We start from the raw sequence: 13,523 nt of genomic DNA on the forward strand, positions 1-13,523 counted from the left end.
ATATCTAAGTTATGGGCTGGACATTGCAGTTTGGGTGAATGTGTCCCGAACCAGGGAAGTAACATTGGCGGTGTCAGGGCGCAAGCTGCTAGTCTTCTCCCTGGGGCGGCGATGAAGTGGGAGAATGATAACTATATTGCGGGTCACCTCCACATCCTCACAATACTCCGAATAGGGCAGAACCAAAGTCCCTTAAAGCTGCATAATGACTTATACTCAGTACCCCACCCTATGAAGGCAACATACCATATGGATTATTTCCCATTCTATCTGCTTGCGTTGCCAATTTCAGGCAGCTATAGGCTTGGACACCAAGTTCCTTTTGTACATTAATGCTGTAAACGTTCTATCCATTAACTGTATACGTTCCCCATGCATTCAACCTCCCAAAGTGCAGCCCCTCACACTTGCTTGGATTACACTCCATCTGTTATTTCTCCACCCATTCCTGTAGCTGATCTCTATCTCGCTGAATATTTTGGCAGCCTTCTTCACAGTCCGTAACTCCAACAACTTGGTGTCATCTGCAAACTTGCTAACCAACCCATCTGCATTTATATCCAAGACTTTTATATATAATCACAAACAACGGAAACCATAATGCGGACCCCTGTGTATCTCCACTGGTCACAGACACTGGTCCATCCACTCCAACCCTCTGTTTTCTATTAGTAAGCCAGTTTTGGATTCATACAAGGCACTGTGTAGCACAATGCATCTTAATCTTCTAGATCAGTCTGCCAGCCGGGAAAATTATCAAATGCCTTACTAAAATACATGTAAACAATATCCACAGTCCTACCTTCATTAAATCTCCTTTGTCAACTTCTCAAAAAACGGAATCAAGTTAGTAAGACATGATCTGCCATGTACAAAGCCATGCTGTCTGTCGCTAATCTTCCAAAGGGAGTAAATCCTATCATGAAAGATCCTCTTCAGTATCTGTGACGTTAGGCTTGGCAGAGTTCTCAAACCTAACCTACTTCCAGTGTTGAAGGTGTATATTCAAGAATTTCTAAATGTGATCACCATATCACAGCCAAATGTATATTAAAACGTATGCACCGGCAGAAATCTTGGGCATATGTGAAGTGGTAAAACAGACTGCACACTGGAAATTAGACACAACAAGCTGGTGCAGCTCAGCGGGTCAGGCACCATCTCTGGAGAAAAGGAACAGGTGACGTTTCAGTGTTTTGACCCTTCTTCAGACTATGTTATTGATTATTGCACTATTGAGTTCTATCGTTAATTGGTAGCTAATGAAGTGTCACAAACGTTTAATAAACATTTAGGCAAGTACATGGACAAGATAGTTTTATTGAGATATGGGTCTCAACCCAAAACATCACCTATTTATTTTCTCCAGAGATGCTGCCTGAGCAGCAGAGTTGCTCCAGCCTTTTGTATCTATCTTCGGTTAAAACAGCATCTGTAGTTCCTACCTGCACTGGAAAATGGATTTGGATTTCCTGGCGCAGGAAATTGTGCAATGGCAGCAGGAAATTGTTTGATTAAAGCGTTCAAAGTAAATATAAACGCTAGATGTCCCGTTTGTCAGCTTGGTGACATTAGTCAAGAGTCAGGAGACATATGTAAAGATAGTACACTAAACGATATAATAAATGAGAGGATAAAAAAAATCAGTGTGTGTATATGCTCTCTCATGATATATGAGATATATAACATCATAATATTACAGGGGCAGGCCTTTTGCCCACAATTACTCTGCCCATTTCAAATTAATCACATCTGCTTGCATGTGGACATATACCACAATTTCCTGCCTGTTTAATTGCTGTCTAAAAGAATCATAAATGTTGCCATCATGTGAGGTCAGGTCCCACCGCCACGGTGGGGTACCATGCAATCCCGTGCTACCTGCTCCAGGGTTGGATAGTCAGCAACTAAACCACCTGGTTTGCCAGGTGAGGAAGGGGGCCGTGGACCCCCAGCAGGACGAAAACCAAGACCTGTCAAAGGACGGATGAGCTTCTAGCGAGCCAACGACCATCACACTTCAGTAGAAGTTGCGATCACTGTCATACATAGCATTGTAAGGCACCGTGCCCATTGATGTTTTCAATGATGATGATGATCATATCTGCCTTCATCACATCCCCAACGGCATGTTACAGGCACCTACCACGCTGTGCAAAAAAAAATTATTTCATGTATCTCCGTTAAACTTTACCCCTTTCACCTTTAATATCACCCCTCAGTCTCAGACGGCATAGAATTAAAATCAAATCCAAGTTTTTGGTTACACTCCCAAAAGAAGTATGTTGTTAAGCTAGAAAGAGCGCAGAGAAGATTTACAAGGATGCTGCCTTGAAGGTCTGAACTATAGGGAGAAGCTGGGCAGGCTTGGACTTTATGCCGTGGAGCACAGAAGGATGAGAGAGGTGTATAAGATCCTGAGGGGAATAGATAGGGTGAATGCACAGAATCTTTTACCCAGAGTAGGGGAATCAAGAACGATAGGTTTTAGGTGAGAGGAGAAATATTTAATAGGAACCTGAGGGGTAACTTATTCACACAGTGGATGGTTGATATATGGAACAAGCTGCCAGAGAAGGTATTTGAAGCAGGTACTATAATAACATTTAAAAGACATTTGGACAAGTATATGGATAGAAAAGGTTTAGATTTATACTGGCCCAACTTTTATACCCAACACCTTGATCAATGAGGGCAAATAGGCTATACACCATCTTTACCACCATATCTAATTGTGTTGCCACCTTCAGGGAGCCGTGCATGGTATGTCAATGCTCTGAAGTGTCCTGCCATTTAATAAAAATTACCGTACCAAAGTGCAACATCTGGATTAAACTCCATCTGCCATTTCTCTGCCCAGATTTCTAACGGGTCTATTATCCTTTGACAACCTTCCTCATTATCCACACGTCTGCCAATTTTTGTGTTGTCTGCAAATTTAATAATTGGTCCATCACCATTTTAGTCAAAATCATATGTATATAGCACAAACCGCACAGGTCCCTGCACTGAATCCTGTAGAACACAACTATTCACAGACCTCTAGACAGAATAAGACTCCTGCACCACTAACCTCGAAATTCTGTGGCTAAGCCAGCTTTGAATAAAATTCCCACTTCTCCGTTACGTCCATTTGTCTTAATCGTCTGGACCAGCTGCCCATGAGTGACCTTGCTGAATACTGTACTGCAATCCATATACAATACAATAATACTTTATTACAGTACAATAATACGTTATCAGACAAGTATGTTTTGCAACATACGAGGAATTTCATTTGCCAAGTCAGTCATACAAATAAAAAGCAACGGAACACACAAAATACATTTTAACAAAAACATCCACCACAGTGACTCCTCCACATTCCTCACTGTGATGGAAGGTGAAAAAAAGTTCAATCTCTTCCCTTCTTTGTTCTATATAGTCAATATCCACCGCCCTACCCTCATCAAAAAAACCCGAGTGTTTGTAAGACGAACCCTTGCCTGCACACCATACTTTACTAAAATTTGTGTATTTGAATTGAATACCAATTTGAACGTGAAATGTGGAAAAAAGACTCTTCTCTCTATTTTTAGTTAAACTGTTTAGTTTATGTTGTTGAATGATGCGATAGTTTTCGAAGCAGAAACGGTTTTGATTTAATGGCAGTGGACTGTACCATTTGATGCTTTAAATAGGTCAGTAAATAATAATAAATGCAGACATTTTGAGAATTAAGGGTATGTGGCATGAATTGTTCAGAATTTTCTTTTCGATGTGGTATGATAAGATTTGTTCTGTCACCTTGTCGTGGAGTGCAGGAATCATTTAATCAATTACTCTAGACTTCTTGCTCCTGACAGGGTAGTTATTGCTCAGTGTGCTATTTTTACAAGCCTATTCGTAAAGGCAAAATCTCTTTCATCACATTAATTTGTGCATGCTATTGAGCTATCATAGGTGTTAATCAGAGACTAATGCACAAGTTGAAAGGGCACGAATGCACTGTATACATGACCAGTTAGCTTGCACATAGAGCAAAAATTCTGCATAAATATTTTGAAAGCACAGTGGAGCCGGACTTGTCCCACCCTAATCATTCCATCTTCTCCCAGCCCCCGTACGGCAGAAGGCACAGAAGCTTGAAAATGCGCACCACCAGACTCAGGAACAGCTTCTTCTCCTTTGTTATCACTATCAGGCTTCCGAACAGTTCTTCCATAGGCTAGGGTGCTGTCCGATTCACCTTAACACCATTGTGGACATTGGACTCTCTGTGGAGCTGATGTGCTACAATGCTGAACAATATATTCTACACTATCTATTCTTGAGTTTGACCTGATTGTATTGATGTATGGTATATCTGATCTGTTTGGACAGCATGCAAAACAAAGTTTTTCACTGTACCTCAGTACATGTGACAATATTAAACCCAAATCCAGCCAGGTTCCTGATTTGAACGTGAATTGACCTGACTATAAGCACCAAGTTCTGGTTGGGCAAATTCTGTACTTTACCCCTTATTCTTAAACTGTGGCCCCTGGTTCTGGACTCCCCCAACATCAGGAACATGTTTCCTGCATCTAGCGTGTCCAAACCCCAAATAATTTTATATGTTGCAATGAGATTCTCTCTCATCTTTCTAAATAACCAGCTATTATAGAATTAGGTATACAAATTAGGAATGTCCTTGCAAGGAAAAGATTCCAAGGCTGCAAGGAAAGCAAGTAGTATGGGTCTTAATTATATGGTTCTTTCAAACAGCCACCACACAAAAGGCCTCCAATAATGTTGGAGTGGTTTGAGTTGTGCTGGGAAAAGTTCCTCAAATAAAAATGGCACTTGTCAAAGCATTATTAACATTCAAACTCTCATGGATTCTGCACTTATCACGACTTAGATATGATGTTACATTGTGAAATCTGCAACAGCTGCACAAAGGTAGTTCAAAAAAGACACAAAGTGCTGGAGTAATTGAGCGGGTCAGGCAGCATCCCTGGAGAAAAGGAATTGGTGAAGTTTTTGGTTGGAAACTTTCTTCAGACTCACGTTTTGGGTCGGAGCCTTTTGTCAGGCCCGAAACATCACCTATTCCTTTTCTCCAGAGATGTTGTATGCCCCGCTGAGTTACTCCAGCATTTTGTGTCTATCTTTGGTATAAACCAGCATCTGCAGTTCCTTCCTGCACATTTGTCGTCCAATGTGGATACCACTAAGTTTCCAATATTGGTTCTGTAGGTTGTGATATTTTTCTGAATTCAAAACACTGAGAAGGAGATTAGCCTGATATATCTATTTTGGATAATGAATATACTATCTATTTTTATACTGTAAACTTAAGAGTTAGATGATTCTATAACATATTATGGGATACCTTTATGACAGGAATAGGAAAGGTTTTGAGGAATATGGGCTAAACGCGTGCAAATGGGATTAGGTTAGATGAGGCATCTTGGTCGGCATTGGTGAATTGGGCCAAAAGGCCTGTTTCAATGCTGACTCTGTCTGTACCCTGTTGGTGGCTCGATTGTAGTCATGTATAGTTTTTCCACTGACCAGTTAGTGTGCAACAAAAGCTTTTCACTATACCTTGGTACACATGACAATAAACTAAACCAAACTATGGATCTATGAATGTAATTAACAAAATTGCTACGTATTAACTTTGAATGTTAAGGAGTTCTTTGAAATGTACTTTTGAAAATCAATTGATGAATCAACCTTAGTTTTCAAAATGACTTGTACAGAGTAAACCATTGTACTTTCAAAATAGTGAATTCATTTATGGCTGTTTTTAACTGTGATATGAAACACAAATGTATAGCATTGAAGTAAAGGGCAACTAAATGGATAAATCGGTGCATTAAACTAATTTTACTAAAAATGGACTATCAGGCTAAACTGACTCTCTCTGAATCATTGCACAGGGATCTGATGATTGTCTGGTGAAGATCTGGACCACGGACGATGGCAGGCTTCTGGCAACCTTGCGTGGGCATTCTGCTGAAATCTCGGACATGGCAGTGAACTATGAAAACACCATGATTGCTGCGGGCAGCTGTGATAAAATCATCCGAGTCTGGTGCCTGCGTACATGCGCACCTTTAGCGGTTCTACAGGGCCACACTGCATCCATCACATCCTTGCAGGTAAAGAGAACCCCTGATGGTATAAGTAATAATAAACTAAATACGCATAATGCAGCATACGTGGATAGGAAAACAGTGGTAGACACAAAATACTGAAGTAACTCAGCGGGTCAGGCAGCATCCCTGGAGAAAACAGATACAAAATGCTGGAGTAACTCAGCATCTGCATCCCTGGAGAAAAGGAATAGGTGACGCTTCAGGTCGAGACCCTTCTTCAAACTTGACCCGAAACGTCAACTATTCCTTTTCTCCAGAGATGCTGCCTTACCTGCTGAATTACTCCAGATTTTTGTGTCTGTCTTCGATGGGAACCAACATCTGCAGTTCCTTCCTGCACATCTTTGGAGAAGCTGGTTAGGTGATGTGTTGGGTCGGGACTAGACTATCCTCGGAGTTCTTCAGAGTCTGAAGAAGGGTCCCGAGCGAAACATCATCTATCCACCTTCTCTGGAGATGCTGCCTGACTCGCTGAGTTAGTCCAGCCTTTTGTGTCCATCTTTGGTATAAACCAGCATTTATTTGCAGTTTATTTTTATTACTTTATGAAGACAGTGATAATGATTTAAATTGAGGCATTTTATCAGAACATTCTTAACCCCAATTCTGAACACAGAGGTCATTCTGAGCAGGGGTCCCGACCCAAAAAGTCATCAAAAATGTTCTCCGGAGATGCTGCCTAACCCGCTGAGTTATTCCAACACTTTCTTTTTTTTTAAATGCAGCCTGACTTGCTGAGCAGTTGCAGAGACTGCTTGACTGAGTTCTTCCAGCATTTCTGGTTTTTTTACACACAAAGAAAGCTGCCATTTGTGCATTTCTTACTAATTTTCATCTAATCATTAGATTGGGTGGAATTGTGGAGAAAATTGCTCGAATAAAAATAGGAAATGCTGGAAGAATGTGGTCAAGATGCATCTTTGGAAATAATAAGAGTTAACATTCCAGGGACTGTAGCCTTTCATCAGAAGGTTTGTTCATTCATCCCTCATTTTAGTGTTTCAGTCGTTTCCAGCTTGAAATTGTTGCTTACAGAAGAGATTTGTAATGATAATAGACACCAGGATTAAAGAAATACAGCTAAATCTTGTGGTTTAGAAAAAAAGGTTAGTATGCTGACATAAAGACTAGATGCTAGAAATCCCCCCAAAAAATGGAAATGCTCCATATTTAGCTTTACTCTGGCGCTGTTATGGCAACATGTTTAAATGCATTATTTTCAGTTGTCTGGTTTGAATCTGGACATCATGTAACACATAATACATTTTATTCCTTGATATTTCCAAAGAAGACTACACTTTTGCCCATCATGTGTTGTGACACTTAACTCTCCAGCTCACATTGTTTAGTTGCTGGAGTGTCAAATTGCTTTGAATCTTCTGCACGATTGCGGGGTGCATTTGCAGTGCAATCTGCAAGAAGTTGCAAGAAAGCACAGTGTCTTCCAGACCAGAGGACTGAACAGTACTGAGACTGACAGCAACCAATAGACAACTCCTGATTTGATGCGAGCACTCCAGAATTGGGTCTCAATTGGTTTGGTCAATTTGTATAATGGTCAACATTTGGCTGCGTAAATCTGGAATAAAGTACACAAACCGCGAAGCTATGGGAATTTGTTTGAAAACCTATCAGGCTCAGTAATGTCCAGGAAAGGAAATCTTCTGTTCTTACCCGATCTGGCTCGTCTACTTCCTCAAGTGGTAGAACCTGTTTCCATGCTGTATCTCTCAAACTAAAAAGCTAAATTAAAGATGTTGCCTGACCTGCTGAGTTAAGGGCCTATCCCACTTGGCTGTCTTTCGCACGCTATTTACGCGACCTGCTAGCGTGTGGGTAGCACAGGGAAGGGCGCATGGAGGAGTGTGGAGGAGTGTGGAGTGATGCGGAGGAGTATGGACTTTGTCCTGCACGAAATCTTCGCGCGCCACTGGCGTAAACTGTCACATAACTGAAGGCCAAAGTGGGACAGGCCCAAGATCCTGGCGTGACGCAACGTCTCGCCTCCAACAACAGCAGAAGCAGGCAAACGATCGTCAGAACTCAGCCTGGGGCTCACAGCCGCTGTGGATCCAGATCCGCCCCCACTCCTACTCCCAGAGCGGGGCCAAGAAGATTGAAGATAGACATAAAATGCAGGAGTAACTCAGTGGGACCGGCGGCATCTCTGGAGGGAAGGGATGGATGACGTTTCGGGTCAAGACCCTTCTTTCAGACTGAAGAAGAGTCTCGACCCGAAATATCACCCATTGCTTCTCTCCAGAGATGCTGCCGGTCCCGCTGAGCTACTCCTGCATTTTGTGTCCATCTTCAAATGACGTCACACGCTCCAGACGGCTGTGCGGGCGCATGATGATGATTGAAAACACACTCAGCAGGTCAACCAGCATCTGTGGAAAGAGAAAAATGGTTAATGTTCCAGGTCAAAAGCTCTTCCTCAGAATTGGGAAAGAGAAAGCTTCCAAAGAGGAAGCATGTGCAAACTGTTAGCACAGTTTACAGAAAATTAAAATCTAGAACAAGTGGTTTACCACAAGGACACCCAAAGAAAATTAGAAGATTAACCCTTTGGAGCGTTGAATATCTTTTGGAACTTGCAGAGGTGTTAATTGCTAAAGAGCCTGTCGGCGTCATATCAATGTCGCCAAAACATTTAGAACATTTCAAAATCCAGCAGTGACAAAAAAAAAAACACCGCGCGTCATACATCATCACGCCGCGCCATACGTCCTCACGCTGCGTATTTTTCTGCGACCTGATACGTCAGTCAGTGGCCGAAAAAGTCATCGTGGGACAGCCCTTAAAGCTTTTTGCTTAACCTCGAATGGCATATTTCTGTTTCAAATAACACCTCAAGTGTAACTTAATACGCATTAATATAAAAACAGAACTTCTGGAAATACTCAGCAGGTCATTCAGCACTTTGGAAAAGAAAAATAAAGCTAACCTTTCAGGTCAGCGGCTTTCCCCCTGAGATTTATTTGCAGCTATTGGAGTAATTGGTTACATAATTCCCGTCCTGAGTTTCTTGAATCAAATCCATAACATCTCCACAATAATGTTATCCTCCCGTTTCTGGCACCATCATGTGTTTGCATGTGTTCTTTAAGCTACTCAAATCCTCTTGCAAGAAATGAACTACTTTGGAGTCAAGCAGCATTTGTGGAGACAAAGGGGTGCGTGACATTTCAGGGGAAGATCCTGAATCAGTCAGGATGCTGCTCGGCCCACTGAATTCTTGCTTTTGCTCCAGATTCCAGCCTTTTAAATGCCACTATTGTATCTGCCTCCACGACCATCCCTGGCAACCCATTTCAGATACCCACTACTCTTTGTGTTAAGTTTTAAATTTGTCTAAAATTCTGTGTGTCCAGCTATTCATTCCCACAGTCACTTAGAAAAGTTTCTTAACTTTGCTTCAAATTTGTTCTTAATTTCTGATTTTTCAACAAAAAAAAAAACCCTGGTAGCCTCACTAGTTTGCATACATGTGGACCATTAGGTGGAGTGGGTGGTGAAGAACCGAGATGTATTTATAGCTCCTCCATTATAGCTCCATGGCTAGTAAACACTTCTGTCATATCTTGCCAATGAAATATCCTGTTGTATGTATCTTTCTAACCATTTTGATGTTGTTGTTTTCCAGTTTTCGCCACTGTGCACTGGCTCTTTGAGGTACCTGTCTTCCACAGGGGCGGATGGCACAATTTGTTTCTGGCAGTGGGATGCTGGCATGTACAAATTTAGGTCAGTAAGTACTCCTTTATTAAATTTGAGAATTAAATTTATGAAACATAGTCATTGTGTCATGCAGCTTGGTAACAGGCCATTCAAACCAACTTGCCCATGCTGACCAGGATGTCACACCTGTCTGCATTTGGCCCATATCTATCTAAACCTATCCTATTCTAACAAGCCCTTCACCTCAACTTACCCACAGCGACCAACATGTCCCAACTGCACTAGTCCCACCTGCCCGTGTTTGACCCATATCCCTCTACACCTATTCTATCCATGTACCTGTCTAAATGTTTCTTAAACATTGTGATAGTACCTGCCTCAGCTACCTTCTCCGGCAGCTCGTTCCATACACCCACCACCCGTTGTGTAAAAAAAGTTACTCGTTAGGTTCGTATTAAATATTTTTTCCCCATCGCCTTAAACCAATGTCCTCTATTTCTAGATTCCTCTACTCTGGGCACGAGACTCTGTGCGTTTACCTGATCTATTTCTCTCATGATTTTGTACACCTCTATAAATTCACTCCTCATCCTCCTGTATTCCATAGAATAGAGTCTGAACCTGCTCAAACTGCAAGCAAGCTGCAGCACAACCTTCCAACTTCTGTACTCAATACTCACAGTGGCGCAGCGGTAGAGTTGCTGCCCTACAGCGCCAGAGACCCCGATTCAATCCTGACTATGGGAGCTGTCTCTACGGAGTTTGTACATTCTCCCTGTGACCGCGTGGGTTTCCCACACACTCCAATGATGTGCAGGTTTGCGGGTTAAATGGCTTCCGTAAATTATCCCTAATGTGTAGGATAGTGCTCGTGTACAGTATGATCGCTGGTTGGCCCGGACTCGGTGGGATGAAGGGCTTGTTTCCATGCCGCATCTCTAAACTAAACTACTAAGAATTTCACGAACACTTATTAGTATTAAGCAATTTGCTATTTGTTGAAAATGTATAGGCTGACTAGAAATGGTTATTATGCTGGTTCTGCTACTCTGCAGCCCAATGGGTTCAAGTGAGAACGGCCAGGAACATCGGGCCTCCGTAGAGGCAATTGCGGTGGCCTCAATAGGCCTGACTTTGGGGTGAACTTGGGGTTGGGGACTGGACATTGTGCCTTCCCTCACAGTGGTATCCATTGTGGGGGGATGATTTTTTTGTCTGTAAGGTAATCCTGTTAGTCTTTGTCCAAGATGGCTGCCGTGAAGGGAGAGTGGACGCTGGCGCGCTTTAGCTGCCGCTGCTCTCTCTTCACATTGTGTTTTTGATTTTTTGTTTTTGGACTGAATTATGTTTTTAATCTGTGTTTCTGTGATGTCTTTATTATTTATTTTATTCTGATTATATGTTCTGATGTCCCTTTGAGTTTGAGTTTAGTTTATTGTCACAGTGAAAAGCTTTTGTTGCGTGCTGACCAGTCAGCGGAAAGACAATACATGATTATAGTCGAGCCATTCACAGTGCATAGATACATGATAAAGAGAAACATAGAAACATAGAAAATAGGTGCAGGAGTAGGCCATTCGGCCCTTCGAGCCTGCACCGCCATTCAATATGAGCATGGCTGATCATCCAACTCAGTATCCTGTATCTGCCTTCTCTCCATACCCCCTGATCCCTTTAGCCACAAGGGCCACATCTAACTCCCTCTTAAATATAACCAGTGAACTGGCCTCAACTACCTTCTGTGGCAGAGAGTTCCAGAGATTCACCACTCTCTGTGTAAAAAATGTTTTTCTCATCTCGGTCCTAAAGGATTTCCCCTTTATCCTTAAACTGTGACCCCTTGTCCTGGACTTCCCCAACATCGGGAATAATCTTCCTACATCTAGCCTGTCCAACCCCTTAAGAATTTTGTAAGTTTCTATAAGGTCCCCCCTCAATCTTCTAAATTCTAGCGAGTACAAGCCGAGTCTATCCAGTCTTTCTTCATATGAAAGTCCTGACATCCCAGGAATCAGTCTGGTGAACATTCTCTGTACTCCCTCTATGGCAATAATGTCTTTCCTCAGATTTGGGGACCAAAACTGTACACAATACTCCAGATGTGGTCTCACCAATACCATGTACTACGTGAATAATGTTTTGTGCAAGGTAAAGTCCAGTAAAGTCCGATTAATGATAATCTAAGGGTCTCCACCGAGGTAGATAGTAGCTCAGGACTGCTGTCTAGTTGTTGGTTGTTGGCAACTTGTGTTGTCTACAAGTGCTTTTACATGTTGATGGTAATGACACATGAAAACATAGATTTAAATTATTTTAAAAATATATTAAATGTTTAATACGCATCTAATTGAGATAAATTAATTGAACATGTTACGTAAAATTAATCTCAGTTGTTGGTCCGAGTGAATGACAGTGGCCATGATGCGTACACCAGCTACAGATGGTGCAAGATCCGATGGGTCAAATGTGGAGCACTCCACTCAGGACATTTGTATCTGCCCCAGGATTCACCAATCAGTCCAGCTGCAGAACCAATGGTCAGATGTAGTAACTTCAACCTGACCGTACTTCTGTGGCTGTAAGACCATAGCGATCTGACCCATTACAGGGCCGTTCGCTCATTGCCATCAACAGAATGCAATCTAGCCCCATGTTTTAACTTGGCATGATTTAGAGATACGGGACGGAAACAGGCCCTTCGGCCCACCGAGAAAGGGCCGAACAGCAATTTCCGTACATTAACACTATCCTCCACACATTAGTGACAATTTACAGTTTTACCTAAGTCAATTAAATGACAAATCTGTAAGTCTTTGGAGTGTGGGAGGAAAATGAAGATTCTGAGAAAACCCACGCAGGTCACGGAGTGAATGTACAAACATCGTACAGACAAGAACCCGTAGTCATGATCGAATCCGGGTCTCTGGCGCTGTAAGGCAGCAACTCTATGGCTGCCCCACCGTGCCATCTAAGTTACTCCAGCACTTAAAAAAAAAAAAACTGCATCTGCTTGCACACACCGGCCAACAAAGTCCCAGCTACACTCAACCCACTTGCTTGCACTTGGTCCATATCCCTCCAAACCTGTCCTACCCACATACCTGTCTAACTGTTTCTTAAACGATGGGATAGTCCCAGCCTCAACTACCTCCTCTGGCAGCGTGTTCCATACACCCACCACCACCCTCTGTGTGAAAAAGTTACCCCTCGGATTCCTATTAAATCATTTCCCCTTCACCTTGAACTTATGTCCACTGGTCCTCGATTCCCCTACACTGGGCAAGAAACTCTGTGCATCTACCCGATCTATTCCTCTCCTGATTTTGTACACCATTATAAGATCTCCCCTCATCCTCCTGCGCTCCATGAAATAGTGACCCAGCCTACCCAACCTCTCCCTATAGCTCACATCCTCTAGTCCTGGCAACATCCTTGGAAATCTTTTCTGAACCCTTTCAAGCTTGACAATATCTTTCCTATAACATGGTGCCCAGAACTGAAAACAATATTCTAAATGCGGTCTCAAAACGTCTTATACACCTGCAACATGACCTCCCAACTTCTATACTCAATACTCTGACTGATGAAGGTCAGTGCCAAAAGCCTTTTTGACCACCTTATCTACCCGCGACTCAAGGGACCCCGCACCTGTAGTCCTAGATCCCTCTGCTCTACATCACTTCCCAGAGGCCCACCATTTACTGTGTAAGTCCT

General features: G+C 42.4%; 1 protein-coding gene across 4 annotated transcripts in view; it reads left to right on the forward strand.

The window, feature by feature from the left end:
- Positions 1 to 13,523, forward strand: part of phip (pleckstrin homology domain interacting protein) — a 186,218-nt gene that overhangs the window by 70,685 nt on the left and 102,010 nt on the right. For all 4 annotated transcript variants that reach the window (XM_055636089.1, XM_055636087.1, XM_055636088.1 and 1 more), the window contains exons 8-9: positions 5,910 to 6,131; positions 9,775 to 9,875. In XM_055636089.1, coding sequence (XP_055492064.1) covers positions 5,910 to 6,131; positions 9,775 to 9,875 — 323 coding nt within the window. The remainder of the gene's footprint in view (positions 1 to 5,909; positions 6,132 to 9,774; positions 9,876 to 13,523) is intronic.

The sequence above is a fragment of the Leucoraja erinacea genome, chromosome 5 (assembly GCF_028641065.1).
Source record: "Leucoraja erinacea ecotype New England chromosome 5, Leri_hhj_1, whole genome shotgun sequence".
Classification (NCBI taxonomy): domain Eukaryota; kingdom Metazoa; phylum Chordata; class Chondrichthyes; order Rajiformes; family Rajidae; genus Leucoraja; species Leucoraja erinaceus.